This window comes from Carassius auratus, chromosome 15 (genome assembly GCF_003368295.1).
Source record: "Carassius auratus strain Wakin chromosome 15, ASM336829v1, whole genome shotgun sequence".
NCBI lineage: Eukaryota > Metazoa > Chordata > Actinopteri > Cypriniformes > Cyprinidae > Carassius > Carassius auratus.
In genome coordinates this window covers 3307497-3323342 of record NC_039257.1, presented here as the reverse complement: position 1 = coordinate 3323342, position 15846 = coordinate 3307497, and the positions used below count along the sequence as shown (strand labels likewise).

The following is a 15846-nucleotide window of genomic DNA, read 5'->3' as shown; positions in this document are numbered from 1 at the left end:
AGAATAACACCAATAACGGAAAATAAATATTATGCACTTGCTTCTTACAATTTTTTATTTTATATTTTATTTTAAATCCGCTGTTAAGTAAAAAAAATTGTAAGCCTTATGACTCAGAAAAGTAATTGCACACTTTTTCTGAACAAGTTAAGCTACATGCCAAAGTGTAGTACATTACATATAGTGTTTTTTTTCAAAGTATGAACAGTAAATAGATGCTTGCCTTAGCAAAAACACTGTTTTTTCCATAGTTTGAATTCTAGTTAAAACTCTCCCAGCCAGGTTGACGTCTCCGACCTTGGTTTTGTAAGCAAAGGCCTGTCACCGTGTTAGGTTGCACTCAAGATTCATAGCGCATTGCCCTTCTTCCATCTTTCTCTGCACAGTCCTGCGAGAGAAATGGGTGCTTGAGAATGAGTGTGTGTGTGTGTGTGTGTGTGCTCGCATAGCATGTGCAAGCACATCATGATTAGTGTGTGCTCTCCTGCTGGCCGACAGGAGCTAATATACACGGAGAGGAAGAGGCAGTGTGGCGTTCCTGCAAAGCGAAGCCGCAGGTTAATCCCTTTATTGTAATGAAGTGACAGAAATATTAATGAACTGTAAACACAGGAAATTTAAACCCTGTCCGTCATCTTTACGAGGGTGGAGCTGCATGGAGGAAGCCAAACGGCGCCATCCATAACAAACATGACATTGACTCTGCAAAACAGCTGAGCAGTCACTTAAGGAGATTGTCCTCACGTCTGACGCAAAGCCTCATTCTTTCCTTTTCCATTGTTGCTCACTTGACTGCATTCACACAATGGATACCGACGTTGTGTTTGTAGTATGCCTGCTATCCGAATTCGTCTATTCAACAGCTTTTTGAGGGGCAATTTTGCCAGAAGACTAGCTGTGGCTCATGATTCAGCAGCTGTAGCACAGAAGCTTCTCCCCCTCCTCCAAACTCATCTCCATGCCCCACGAGCCGCACGCTGCAGCACGGGCTTCACCGGCCTCACAAGCTGATAACGGATTACAATAATCGAAAGGCTGAATGTCTGAGCATGAAATTGTGTTTGTTCGAACAGTTTGATATTTATTCAGAGAGCTTGTTGGAGAGTGTGCATGGAAATTGAATGCCAGCAACATGTTTAAGAGTTTTACATCGTACCACTTTTCTTTGAGCATTTTTTTTTTAAAGGATGTTACAGATTCTACTGATTAAATAGATAAAAACAATAAGTTCTCAAATATTTGAGAGTGGATGCAAAAAAATACAAAATAAAATTTTGACCCCTGTTGCTTGTTTCATGTTTGGGCAAAATGAAGAATTTAATCAAATTTATGAATGTGACTTGAAATTGAATTGGCCAGACCCAGGAAGATTTTGACTTTCCAAGAGGTCTATTTTTTATGTTCATAATGTAAATATTTATACTGTATATATGTTTATAAGTATCTTTTCTGTGTCTTTTCGTATTTCATATTCATATCAATATATTAAGTCCATTTTAAAGATTTTATAAGTTTATATTTATATTTGTTTGAGCATCTTGACCAGTTTGACACATCAACATTTACTCAACCCTTGCTGTGGTTTTGTTTATTTCTGTCTGTTTGGCTGACCCAACCATCAATTCTTCTTGTTCAATTCTGTTTGGTAATGCTAGTGGTGCAGAAATGACAGACCTTGCCTTTAAACTACCTCCACGTCTTTATCTGAATAGCTCAATCTGAATTCAGTAATATTAAAGGCGTTCTCAATTAAAGTGTCCAGCCCTGGTTATGTTGAAGTATTTGTGTTTGCCTCTAGGCCATGGCTCCTAGATGTGATTAAATGGTGCCCAATTCAAACAGCCTGCTTTCAAATTAATGAACAGGGAGGAGGAACGGCCAGTGGAAATGCAGCGCTGGAGGTTTTGCTGAAATGCCTGGAAATCATGAACAATAGGCGAATATGTGTTTACTCACTGTCCTGGCTATAGTCCCGGGGGATGACATCTGTGGTGTCTAGATAGTGCACATTGTAGCTCTAAAGCATGAACAAGGAATGAATACGTAAGCGTGCCACTATAGAATGCTCCACTCTTTATTGCTTGCATTGCATTGCAAGGCTGTCGGCTGTTGGAGCATTGCATTATTCCCTCAAAAAGGTCTCGGTTCGGCTAATTGAACCTCCAGCTACCTTCCAAATAAGAACAGTGGTCCATGGGGAAAAACCAGCAATGGGCATCGATAAAGATCATGATATTGTGCATCTCTGTTTTGTTACCATTTGGACCATAATGTAAATGGAGGATGATTTCGATTTTTAACAATCGCAGACCATCATCTGCATCACAGGAACAGTCTCCTGCCATATCTATTCCGTATCTGTCTTTGTTGTATGTTTCCTTCCCCTCCCCAGCTCCCGTAGCATCTGGCTCCCTGGGCTGAAGTTACAGGGAGCACCAAAGGCAGGAATAGGAAGATGAAAGGCGAGAGATTAAGCTGAAGGGAACAGTGGGTGTTGTCAGAGGTAATTTGAAGTGCATTTGATTTCTCAGAGCCCTCTGAACACTTTCCTGCAATAATTTACCTGCTATATGCCTCCACCTTTAACACGCCAGACACCCTCGTGAGATGTGAGGAGACCTATTCATGTGGAAATGGTGTCATGTCATGTTCGAAATGAAAGCAGTGTGTAAAGGAAATGACAGTTTAGTGGGTGTCTGCCAAACCTCAAAACAGTACATGAAGGGTCGGGATGGGTGTTGACTTTGTTCACATCGCCCACCGCAAACAAAGAAACTCCAGAAGCAGAAGAAGAAAAGAGACGGGAACACCAAAAGACCCAACATTTTCCTGCAGAAAGCACTTGTGCATTTTTCAAAACTGAAATGTCTTCATCTCTTTCTTGTTGTACATTTCTGTGGTCTTTCCATTTAAGTACAGAGCTGAGTTGGTGAGGTTTGGGCCTGGTTGTGGACTAGTGATTGACAGATAAGGATATTTTAAATGGGCAATTCCAACATTTAACCAGCAAGGTGACCGATGTAATCTTGAGACAGGGTTGTTGCCATGATGAGACAGACAGGATATTGTGAGTACTTTTTGGTTAAATGAAAGGTTCATGCAGTGCTTAATTTGTAAATTGCGAGGTCCCGGAAAACAAAGTGAGGGTAACGGATCCGGCACATGATTACAGAAGGGATAGGTAACGCAGCATTCACGCAATCACATTGGAAGACCAGTTTAAGTGATTAATAGCATGCATCAGTTGCTTTTAGGGTCTGTAAGGTCATGAATAACCTGGAAATGCCATGCGATTTTAAAACTGCAATTTCCAGGCCTGAAAATTGTAGAAAAAGTTGTGGGATTTTATTTGAAAAATCTCTGTATAATAGAGTTATATTTAATCAGGTCAATGCATTGTCACAAAAATGTATAATTTGCACACATTTTAACCCATTTGTTACTTGCGAGCTCCAGAAGCTGTATTATGTGCCTGTATTTTGTAAAGTTTGCGCGTATAAAGCTGCTTATATAATAGGCTATTCGCGAGGCGGCTTTATACGCTTTATAACGTTATTTTTTGTAGTTTGTTTAGCCTAAGCAACCAAATACACACAATATGATGTCTATTGTGGGTGTTGATAAAACAATTTCATACTGAAATGCAGGGGGAAGAAAAATCGGGGAGAAAAGTCAATAATTAAACAAAACTGCGTCGTCAGTGTTGGTGTTTTATCAGACGGTGATGTTGAATGAGGAGACCTTTTTTTTGGCCGCATCTGAGGCAAGTGCAGCGCATTATACACTTTCATCAACTTTTACAGGTTTATAACGTTCATCGTTGCTATATGGGCGCTTAATTTTTCTTTTTATTAAATCCACTTGGCCAAAATGTCATGATATAAATGATTGGCTAAATAGCAAATAACCTATTTCTCCGATCTTCAAACACTCAAAAATAACCTTTATAGACATGGTGTATGAGTAAAGAAAATGCTGTGCTATTCAAATATAAGCTATTTATTTACACTTCGCGAAAGCGGAGATGTGTTTCCTCCAGGCTGTGCGCGGTGCGTCAATTTGAGTGGAGACGGTGTGAAGTTACAAGGTTTCGCTGAGAGCTTGAGGATCCAGTGGCGTTATGAAGTTTTACTGACAAGCTCTTTTTAATAATTATCATTGGTTAAATATTTGTATTTTGATTTTAAAAAACTAAACAAAACAAAAAAACCTAACAAATTATAATAGAGATATGAAGTTTGGATAGTTTTTCACGGCACACCTGACTGGGCTAGGGTATGGCAATTGCCATACTCTGCCATTCTGAAATGCAGAGGAGAGGGATCCGCCAAAATCAGGTGATGGATCGGATTTCGGAGGTGCCGGATTCGGCTTGTTCTGGCACAGATTAAGCCATGGGTTCATGGGAGATTGCATATTTTTTCATCACTGTTAGTAAATAGATATTAATTAATAAATTGTCTCATTACATTTATTTCTTAATAATTTTAAATTAACTTTCAAGGACATTTCATATTTTTATGTATCCTTTTATATGTTCTATTTATAATTTAATATTATAAATATATATAATAACTTAAACTTATAATTTAAGTTTTATAATTACATTTAAATGAAATAATTATAAATATTATAATCATTTCATTATATTCATTATTTTTATTATTATTGTATTATTTGTTGTATTGTCTCTAGGTCATTTTTTTAAGCTGGAATTTGACACACCATCTTTCTCCGAAATGCTTCAGATTTGCACATACATTTCTTGCTCCTAAATAAGATGTGTTTGCAAAGATAAACTGGAGAAACCGATTTTTTTGTAGGCTAAGGTCTGTTTGTTGCTGATTGGCCCAATTCATGTGCATGTAATTTGGAAAGAGGAGGTCCTACACATAAATCTTCCATTATCTTCAATGGTTGTATTCATTAATCAACAGAATTGAATAATTACTCTTAGCTGTCTCCTCTGCCTAAACTCATTGGCGAAGAGTGTCAGGTGAGGAGGCCATCTTGGTGCGGTGCACCCCCTCTGCCCCGCCGACAGTGGCATCTCACCGCTGGTAATTGGGTGTTTATCTGATCGCTTGTGAAAGACGCTTTTGGCTGCCTATCTGACACAATTATCTGGAAGAATTCAATCCGACCCTCCTGTGTCCACCACAGAATACTTGGAAGAAGCGGACCTGAGTGTTTTATGAATGAGGGAACGAGGGAAAATAACGCAAGAGCTGAAAATAAATGCAACTCTTACTCGACCGTCTGGTTCATGGTAAATGGTTCTCATCATGGCATGCAAATTATGCAGTTGTTAGGCACAATAATTTTATCAGGCTGCCAGAACACTGGGGGAAATAAAGGACGATAAGGTACGAGTGTCACAATGAGGCGGCCGGTTGCTTCAATCAGATAGAGCTCTCTTCCACCATTTCAGCTCCATGGCCAGGAAACAGTCCAAATGGAGACAGGGAGAATGTTTACTGTGCGTCCTACGATAAGAGGAGAATAAAGCCTTTCTGTCAACAAGCTTACAGTGTCTACCACAAACAAGCCATTACGGCTAAAGAGAATTATGAAGTGTCTTTGAAAAGTAGAGGTGTTTATAAAGTGAATTTTGAGTATGTACCTTTGCTGTTTTGTTTTATTTTATTTTATTTTATTTTGTTTTGCATGACCAAAATGACATACTTAGCAAAAACTGACCCCTAAAAGCCATTTTATATTTGTGGATCAGTTGTGTTTTGTCATGCATGTTCATATCATCTCTGAAAAATAATATTGCATCCTAAGAATGTGATGCTTTGATTTTGGGTTTCAGATCAGGCTGGGCTAGTGCACAATCTGCGCTTGTATTTTGCAGATGGTTGATCAGAGTTACCAACAGATTCATTTTGAACCAACAGGCAATATTCCTACTGAGCATGAGATTTCTTATCAGCCTTGAGCATTGATCCAAATAAGTCTGGTACATGAGAAAATGGATTTTAATCTTTCAGTCTTCTGTATCACAAAATTCAACTCTTTACATCTGATTGTGTATTGACAACGGACTGAAGATTTTGTGTTTAGATTCAGTGCACTGGTATTAAGCAAAAAGATTTTGAGGGATATTTTTATGCCAATTGACCAGTTTTGTATGCTATATATATATATATATATATATATATATATATATATATATATATATATATATATATATATATATATATATAATACAAAACTGGTCAGTTGGCTTAAAAAAAAAAAAAAAAAAAAAAAAAAAAAAAAATATATATATATATATATATATATATTGTTTTTTTGTTTTTCAGATTTTGCAATAGATTTAATTATTTTGTTTTTTAACTTTAATTTTAGTTTAAAGTTTCAGTAATGTTGTTTGGGTTGTTTTAATATGTTTTTATTTTATACTTTTAATTATTAGTTTTATTTTAGTACTTCAAGTTAAACTAAATAGAAATGAGAAATAATATGAGTAAAATAGAAAGTTTGACTCCCAACCCTAAGGTTGTTGGTTCGAGTCTCGGGCCGGCAATACCATGACTGAGGTGCCCTTGAGCAAGACTGCCCACTGCTCTGGGTGTGTGTTCACAGTGTGAGTGTGTGTGTGTTCACTGCTGTGTGTGTGCACTTTGGATGGGTTATATGCAGAGCACGAATTCTGAGTATGGGTCACCATACTTGTTGCTGTATATCAAATGACTTTCACTTTTTCACTTTCATCAAGTCCAAAAATGTAAGTAGAAATTTCCTCCAATATAAATGTTTTGTTTTTCTCTTTATCTGTCCAGATTAATCTCTGAGACATCCAGGGATGCCATCTCTCTAAGAATGATGCAGGTCACATGGTCAGGCGCCACAGTCCTCATCATTTTCACTTTGCTACAGTTTGTCCAGTCTGAGCTGTCGGAGGGTCCTTTGGTTCCAGGTAAGCGTGCATGATCCCTGTGTTTTGTGTTTTATAGATTCTGTTGTGGATTCCCAGTTTATTTCCAAGCTATGTGACAGACACATAAACCTACTAACTGCACCTAAACTTTGAAAAACCCATTTATTTTTACGGGAACACTTGCACAGAAGGAACCCAACTTTTATATTCTGCAGTGCGGGCTTATGTGCCTTTCCATGTGGCTCTGGTGTGTTTTCTATTCATTTGATGAACTGTCTGTTTGTGTGATGGACACCATTGAAGGGATTGTCAGATCAACCGGTTCACTACTTCAGGTGAATGATGAATAATGTTAAACAAAGGAGGATTTCAAGATAAACGGCAGCCATCAGTCACGAGTGACTGCTGTCTTCTGACTGTGTTCATTTATCATGGTTTTGAGAATTTAAGGTGGTGGTTTAAATGTTATGAGTCATGTTAAAACCACTGAGCTTTTGAAGGGACAGTTCACCTCAAAATAATTTACCAAGCCTCATGTTATCCCAAACTCATATCACTTTCTTGATTTAGAGTAAAGTTCATTTTTGTCCTGGGTCTGGCTGTTCTTGTCCAAGTATAGAAATTATACTTAAATAGTCCATGTGACCGAATTATACCAGATTATAGTCAAATGATAAGTGCATTTAAGTTTTTGTTTTTGCATCATTAAGGCTGCATTTTTTAAATAAAAAAACAGTAAATATTATGACATATTCTTACAATTTAAAATTACTGTTTTCTACTGTAGTATATTTGAACATGTAATTCATTCCTGTGATGCAAAGCTGAATTTCCAGCATCATTACTCCAGTCTTCTGTGTAACACAGTTCTTCAGAAATCACCCTAACATGATGATTTTCTGCTCAATAATCATTTCTAATTATTAGCTATGTTGAACAGTTGTGATGCTTCATATTTTTGTGGAAACCGGGATACCCCCCACCCCCCGAGATTCTTTGATGAACAAAAAGTTCAGAAGAAAAGCATTTATTTAAAATATAAATCCTTTGTAGAATTCTTATTTTCTTTAATGTCACTTCTGATCTATTTAATGCATCTTTGCTGAATAACGTTTGAATGGTACTGTATATAAAAAAAATCAGATGATTCATGCATGATTCACAAAAGAAAAAGTCATGTGGGTTTGAAATGACACGAGAGTTAATAAACGAAGACAAAGCTAAATATTTACTGTGTGGGTGAACTATTCCTCTGAAGCTTTTTTAATCTTGTACACTTTTACCTAAGGACACCTGAGCGAGCGTGTCATCAGTTTTTTCATCGCTTGCAGCATATTGTACGTTCCCTGTGAAGCGTAGTTTATTCCTGCAATTCATCATGACCGACTTCTGCGATGAGCTCTCTTTGTCCCTCACTTTCTCCATTTCTAGCCTTTCTCTCCCTAATTCACATCAGCCAGGATGATACATCCCCAAATCATCCTGTTATTCACCCATTTTCCTCTTTATTGCTTCACACTCCTGTCCATTATGATTCCTTCTCCTCACTTGTTTACCTTCCCTCCTTCTCATCTCCCTTCGTTCCCCCTCCTTTCCCCGTATTCCTTTGCCTGCTGCTTCAGAAACAATTTACTTGTCAGCTCGGTCTGTTGGTGCGCGTCTCTCTGGGTTTAATGTTCTTTTCTGGTGTGCCGTTGGAGGCGGCTGTAATTTCAGTCGTGAGCAGGCGTGCAGTGATGCCTTTTGCTCGCTGCGAGCTTGCATTGATAGCTGGAGCCCGATATAGCAGCGTTAATGAACAGGGCTGAGTCAGGCGCATCCTGCCCGAAGTCCAATTCACTCCACCTGATGCGCTGCGCAGGAACCGCCGCTGAGCTGTAAACAGATGAACAGTGTGCAGCTGAGCATGATGGGCTGCATTCTCTAACCACCTGACAGTCTCAGAGTTTCTTTGATGATCCTGGTGTCGTGTTGGGTGATGACTGTGTACATCGATGATCTAAGTTCCTCTGATATTACTAAACACTTATTAGTCAATATGAAATCAAAATTGACTCTATTTACTTTTTTAAATACACATGCCTGGTCTATTTCAAATGATTCATTGCTGCACAGTACGCTAAAGGGGAAACAATTAATCTTTAATCAAAATATAGTGATTTTCTCTTCCTCTTACCAACCAATAAAAGCTATTTAGATCTTGTTTTGAGCAAATTTATATTTGACCTGTGGTTCATTCTAGTTTTTTTATTCTCCCTGACGAACCAATCAAGTCCAGATGGATAAAAGTTATTTTTTCTTATATGTTTTGTCATTCATGAATTCATCACATTTCAGAAATAGATGCGTTCAAAAATATTTAGGAATATTAGTTGTCAGTTCACTATAATTTGAAAGCAAATGAATAGTTTTACTCCGGTGCTTTCCCCAGATCTTTTCGCTGTGTTCACTATTGCAAATGTTAAATGAATAAGTGGATGATTTGTGAACAGTTTGTTCTGTTAATCTCAACAGATCAGTTAGAATGGAGATATTTGGAACTATTTGGTCTGTTCTTTTCAACAAATTAGTTGAAATGGTTCACTTAACAGTCTGAATAATTGCATTGCAAATAAGTTATTTTCTGAATCGACCTGTTCCATTGATTCACTTTCCATCAGTATACCTTTACTAGTACTCATGTGGGACTATTGGCTGTAAAAGACCTTGCCTTTTTGGTTAGCCAATATCCATGTTGGGCCACAGGCCTAAAACAAGCAACACAAGTTTGAGTTTAGCTCATGTTATTTCTCAATCCTGTTCTTGTCTCTTCTTTGCACCGTTTTCTGACTTCTAACCTCATACTATAAAAGTGGCGAAAAGTTATGTTACACAAAACTGCCTCTGTTCCTGTATTTATTCTATAGTTCGCTGGTAAACTTGATTCTGCTTGGTCAGTAACTGCATGTTGCGGTCAAATATTTTAAATAATGATGCTAATTTGACTGAAATATACTATTTCCTATTTACAGTAGCTTTGCTATACACAGCTGTAGTAATTTACTTTCTCTTACCTCTCTTTGGACTCTTTCTTCTTAGTAAATATATATATATATATAAGTAAGTACAGTCAGTCATGCATTATTGCCAAATTACCTCCTTTATGGTGATTAAAAACCCGTCTGCTTCACATCGTGATCATCCTTGTCAGATTTATTTGGGGATAATGACTGTCTATCTGTACATTATCCCTTATATAGGCTTGTAATCGGTTATATTTACACCTCTATATGAGAAAATGAGAAAAGATGAATAGGAAAACAGGTGGATTATGGGTCATTGCTAGATATCTGACCGAATGTATAACGCAGCAGATTTGGTAGCTGTGCATCATGGGGGCAGGCACTTGAAGGAGCCGTGCGCTCATCTTTCGTGTGTTGCTGACAGCAGCACTTTGGTCTGCATATGTTCTGTTGCCCTGCCACACCAGGACGCTCCGTCACTGTCCTACCCTCGGTGATTAAATATGTAGTTAATACAGCGCTATAAGAATATTGAATTATGCCACAGCCTCTGTGACCTTTTTTGAAATTACAGGGCCAATTGTGCGAGACGACCGCAGCACTTTATAACAGGTGCCGGCCGGAACACAGCCTGAAGGAGAATACAATGGCACTGCTGATGACCGGCCTGTACTCACTGAACACCACTGAATCACTAAACAGCAACAATATCACTGCAGTGCTTTCCTGTTTATCACTATTTACTGCCATATCATTATAGTCTCTATATTTACACTATATCACTATAGCTCCCCTGTGGGCATTTTACCCAAGACTGAATGGTCCTTTACCTTGTTCTTGAGGTAGAATGCAACTGTTACTGTATATTATTCTTTAAGAAAATTATGTTTTTTGTTCCTCAAAGATGCATTGAAGAGATTAAAAGTGATAGCAAAATATTTATATTTCAAATAAATGCTGCTCTTTTAAATTTTTTACTCAAGGAATCTCAGTTTTACAAAACTGTATCAATGTTTTACAAAAAAATATTAAGCAGCACAAACTTTTAATGTTTCTTAAGCAGCAAGTTAGCATATTAGAAGGATAATTTGACATTGAAAACTGGAGTAATGACTGTGGAAAATTCAGATTTGCCATCATATATATATAGGTGCTGGGTAACGATTAATTGCGATTAATCACATGCAAAATAAAAGTTTGTGCATATTTATTATCTATACATACACATGCATGTATATTTAAACATTTTTTTAGATATACAGTACTAAATATATATAATATAAATTATATCAATATAAATATATACATGTAAATAAAATAAAATAAAAACTATATACTGTTTGTATGTGTCTTTACATATGAATGATAAATAAACGCAGTACACACACATATATCATATAAACAAAAACTTTTATTGTGGATGTGATTTATTGTGATCAATTGTTTTAATATATATACATATTTATAATATATATATATTTCACAGTATTTTTGCTTTTACTATATTTGTGATCAAATAAATGCAGCTTTGATGAACAAAAGAGACTTCAAAACATGTAGATCCCAATCTAGTGTTGAACATTAGTTTTAATAGTGAGAGTAGTGAAAAGTGACTTCATTTTGTTATTTTAATGTATTTTTGAACTTTATTATACAGCTGTTATTGAGAATGATATGAGTTTTTTATTATTATTTTAGTATTACTGGATATGGGTGTGACAGAGACCAGATTTGAACCTGTGCACCATGCATGATCCATGGCTCAATGCATTAGAAGCATTTTGTTTTGCACCCATCTGGAATGTTTTCTAATGTTGTCTTAATTTTAGCTCATTCTGCCACAATAACCATTTTTAGCCCCTTGAAATGATGTTTGTCAATGTTCTATTCCAGTTCCTGTTTTTATCAAACAAACCATTTTCCCCTGAGGGTTGTATAAACCAATCACCTCAAAGAAGAAGCCGAGTTTGTCCGATTTCATCCAAGCCATCATCTCCACTTGTTCAAATACACCATTCACCTAAATGATGTGCAATTTAACCGGTAATGTCCGCTCTTGGCACAGGGTGCAGGAAAGCTTTTTACCAATGAGACGGGTACAAATCACAGCGCTGAGGGAACGCTTCTCACAAGGCGCTCACCTCTGAAGAAGAGCAATTGAACATTACTTTGCACAGCACTTTACAAATTGCCTTGTAATTGTGTTTGTTTGAAAAACGTTGATTTCTGTGCCATATTTTCATTTCTCTCTAGTCAGAGACAGGGCCATTATTGAAACACACTGGAGTGGACCGGGGTTGATATAAAGGGAACAAATAGAAAGTTCTACTAAAGTCATTTAGCGCTGAAATACAAGGCAAACGCCTCTCTAATTTAGTAAGGAAAACATCTAGTATAGAAGGCATTTACAGGTCGGCAGGTAAATTAAGAAAGTTTGTGTTTTGCAAGTGTACACTTTGTCCTAACTGGACATGACATGTTAAAACGACAAGTAATAAAAACCAAAGGGCATTGAAGGACCCACCTGTCTTGAAGGTATGAACCTTAAAATCAACCCAACACAGCTTTACAATGAGAACATGCAAATCAGGAGCAGAAAAGCAACCTAATAGTGCCCGACTCGTGCGCTCTAATCTCTCAGTGAGAGCCAGTGAGTTCACAGGCTTTCCTGTAATTGAGAAAAGGATGAAAAGATGAAGGAATATGAGCCTCCATTACATGTCTAAAGTGCTGACAGAACAAACATTTACAGCCCACGTACTGGAGTTATCTTGGGAAACCCTAATAATTTTCTACATAATCAAGAAAGATGCCTCGTATGCGTTCTCTCCTGGAATTCAATTCTTTTTGTAATCGGTTGAGGAAATCTGAAGCGGAAAACATCTTTGTACAGATTCAGATTCGATAGAACAGTGATAATATTAGATAATTTTCTCATGCATACAAATGACACCAACTGGGAATGTACAGATATAAATGACAATATCCAACAGAATTCAGTTTGTTGGTTTATGTTTATACATGAAATAGCTTGTTCGTCTGTTAGCCTTGTGCGGTTATTTACATGCTGTAGTACTCCTTCAATTAGAAGCATTTAGAAAGGATGCAATAAATTGATCAAAAGTGACAGTAAAGACTTTTGCATTGTTACAAAATATTTATATTTCAAATAAATGCTGTTCATTTGGACTTTCTATTCATCAAAGAATCATCAAAAAAAAAAAAAAAAGGTATCCATAAAAATATTAAGCAGCACTTCTGTATTCAACATGGATAATAATAAGAAATGGCTGCTGAAAATTCAGCTTTGACATCACAAGAATAAACTAAATTTTAAAATATATGAATATATTATATTTTAATATATAATAATATTTTACAATATTACTCAGCTTTTACTGTATTTTTGACCAATTGAATGCAGTCTGGATGAGCATAAGAGACTTCTGTCCAAAACTTTTATGTTTTCTTTTTGCATGTTAAAGGTTCAATCATTCAGTCTTTTTGAAAATCAATGTATTTCTTTATTTTTTTTGTGCAAATGCATGTATTTTGAAAGAATTGGTTATTGGACTGCTTTACCCGTCCTTGCTTATTTCCACTCCTTTGCAGTTTGGCCTGTCAATCGTTTGATGAAAATCATTTTTGGATGTGATATGACACATATCAGCCAAAAGCAGCAGCCACTCACTCATCTCGCTATGGAAGCTGATATTCAGCCATCACACAATTTTTCTCTTTTCCATCTCTCCATCGACGTACACCCTGCGGACTCTCACCATCTCTGTCAGCTCCCAGCAGGCTCTCTGCCGAGCAATGATGACTTATTCCTCATAGCATTTGTTATGTCTACAGCAATGATGTGCGTGTTAAATCCTGAAGCTTGTTCGCCACAAGTGTACGGTTTGCGATTGTACAGTACTTGAAATATCAAAGCAAAGCAAAGTGACAAAATATTCCTCATTTAAACTTCTCGGCTTCGGCAAAAGCCAGTCAGCGTGAGTCAGCTTCATATGTCTGTTGATAATATCTGAAAATACAGCACGTGTTGTAGATTTGAAAACACCAGACTCTGTGTCTGCCATGATTTATCTGTCATTGTTGTCAGAGGTTTCAAAATATAATATATTTAAAGGAACAATAAACCAAAAAAATTACCCTTCTGACAACATTTACTCACCCTCATAAACATTCAAGCTTCAAAACGGATGCAGAAGTATCATAAAAGTGGACTTGTGCTCTGAAGTAATGAAAAATAACTTAAAAATAAGAGTCATTAATGAATTATTCCTTTAAAAGCCATGAAAGCTGGTTTTCATTAACTTTTTTGTCTGTGTCTTTGTCTTCCATCAAACCTCACCCGGTGCAAACAAAGGACGGACAGGTTAGACAGGACTCTCCACAGGGCTGTGATAGAAAATCCATGAGGCTACGTGCCAGGGTGGAAAATGAGATTCCCTGTCTTTAAAAACCATTTGGCCTCATCCAAATATCATGTTTGAGAACATTTCTCCCTATTTGTTTTGTGAGAGATGTATGTGTTCTGTTGCCATCATTGCTTCTCATTTAGTTTGTGTGTGTGTTCTGAGATTGACGTAATTTGCGATTTTCTGAAGAGGCCCACATCCTTAGTACCACTCGCTGTTTCCCAGCATGCATTCATCCTTCTGTGCATCGAAAAGAATTTGTGGAATATGAAAGAGAGCATGGAAATGAAATGTGAGGAATTTTGTATTACCCTGATGCATAGACCTGCATGAATTTCCATGTTTTCATTAGGCTGTTGGACAAGCAAAATTAGTCAATAGTTGTTTTTTTTGTTTTTGTTTTTTGATTTGTTTAAAGAGTATTCTTGCCATTCCTTTTAATAAAATAGAAGTGAATAAGGACTTTGGCTGTCAAGATCCAGAACGACAAAAAAGCATCATAAAAGTGGTCCATATGACTTGTGCATTATATTCCAAGTCTTTTAAATTATGCAACAAAAAATAAATTATTTAATCTGCATGAGTCAAGTGTTTTAAAAAAATGTGTGAGGAACTCTGAAATGTTATTGGTTGCTGATGATCCCATCCAGTTCAGTAACGATTCATTCTTTGAGTTGGATCTTTTCAATATATCATTTGACTCAGTTTTAGTGGTCTATATCGGTCGAAATTTGCCATTTTTTTAATTTTTCCTGCTTGGTCGATGTGTTTGAGGCAGGACTTTTATTTTTTGACAGCACTGAGAGGGACAGCGGCTGACCACACACAGTGCTCACACTCTCGCTCTTGTTCGTTGTTGTCATTAACAGTTGTGTCTAATATGGATAGAAGTCTGTCTAATATTCAGATAGAACGATTTAAACAAAGGAATTAATGTATACAGAAAGAATTATATTGATTTATTTTATATTAGGCATATTAGTAATAGAAAGGCAAACAATATAATATTTTCTCATTTGCCATTAGTATTAAACAAATACACATTTATATAATTTAATAATGTAATTTTCACTGTGTGCTGTATGTAAAATGAGGTTTACCCTGGCTTTATTTAAAAAATATGATTCCCAATGCACAAAAACTGCCCTGTTGGTTACAGTGTTTACTTTTTTATATTATAATTTTATTAAATATTTATTTGTGAGAAATACTGTAATCTAAAGTATAATTATGTATCTTTTACACAATAAATGTTTCATCCATAGGCAAATTATTTAAAATTTCTTAAATATTAATAATAATAATATTTTAAAAAATTATATCGTCTATCGGCCCCCCTGCTTTCCAAGATATCGGCATCGGCTGTCAAATAACACATATCGGTCGACCACTACTCAGTTCACACTGTGACCAGATTATTAAATCAGGAGATGCATAACAAATCACATATTTCCCTACTATTTAACTGGCTAAAAAAAATTGTATGTGAAAAGAGGAGTATGTCTGAATTTACATTATTGATAAAACACTA

General features: G+C 36.4%; 1 protein-coding gene across 3 annotated transcripts in view; it reads left to right on the top strand.

The window, feature by feature from the left end:
- The window catches only part of LOC113114762 (roundabout homolog 1-like), a 260076-nt gene that overhangs the window by 20734 nt on the left and 223496 nt on the right, over positions 1 to 15846 (top strand). For all 3 annotated transcript variants that reach the window (XM_026281731.1, XM_026281736.1, XM_026281738.1), the window contains exon 2: positions 6789 to 6925. In XM_026281731.1, coding sequence (XP_026137516.1) covers positions 6829 to 6925 — 97 coding nt within the window. In that variant the 5' untranslated portion in view covers positions 6789 to 6828. The remainder of the gene's footprint in view (positions 1 to 6788; positions 6926 to 15846) is intronic.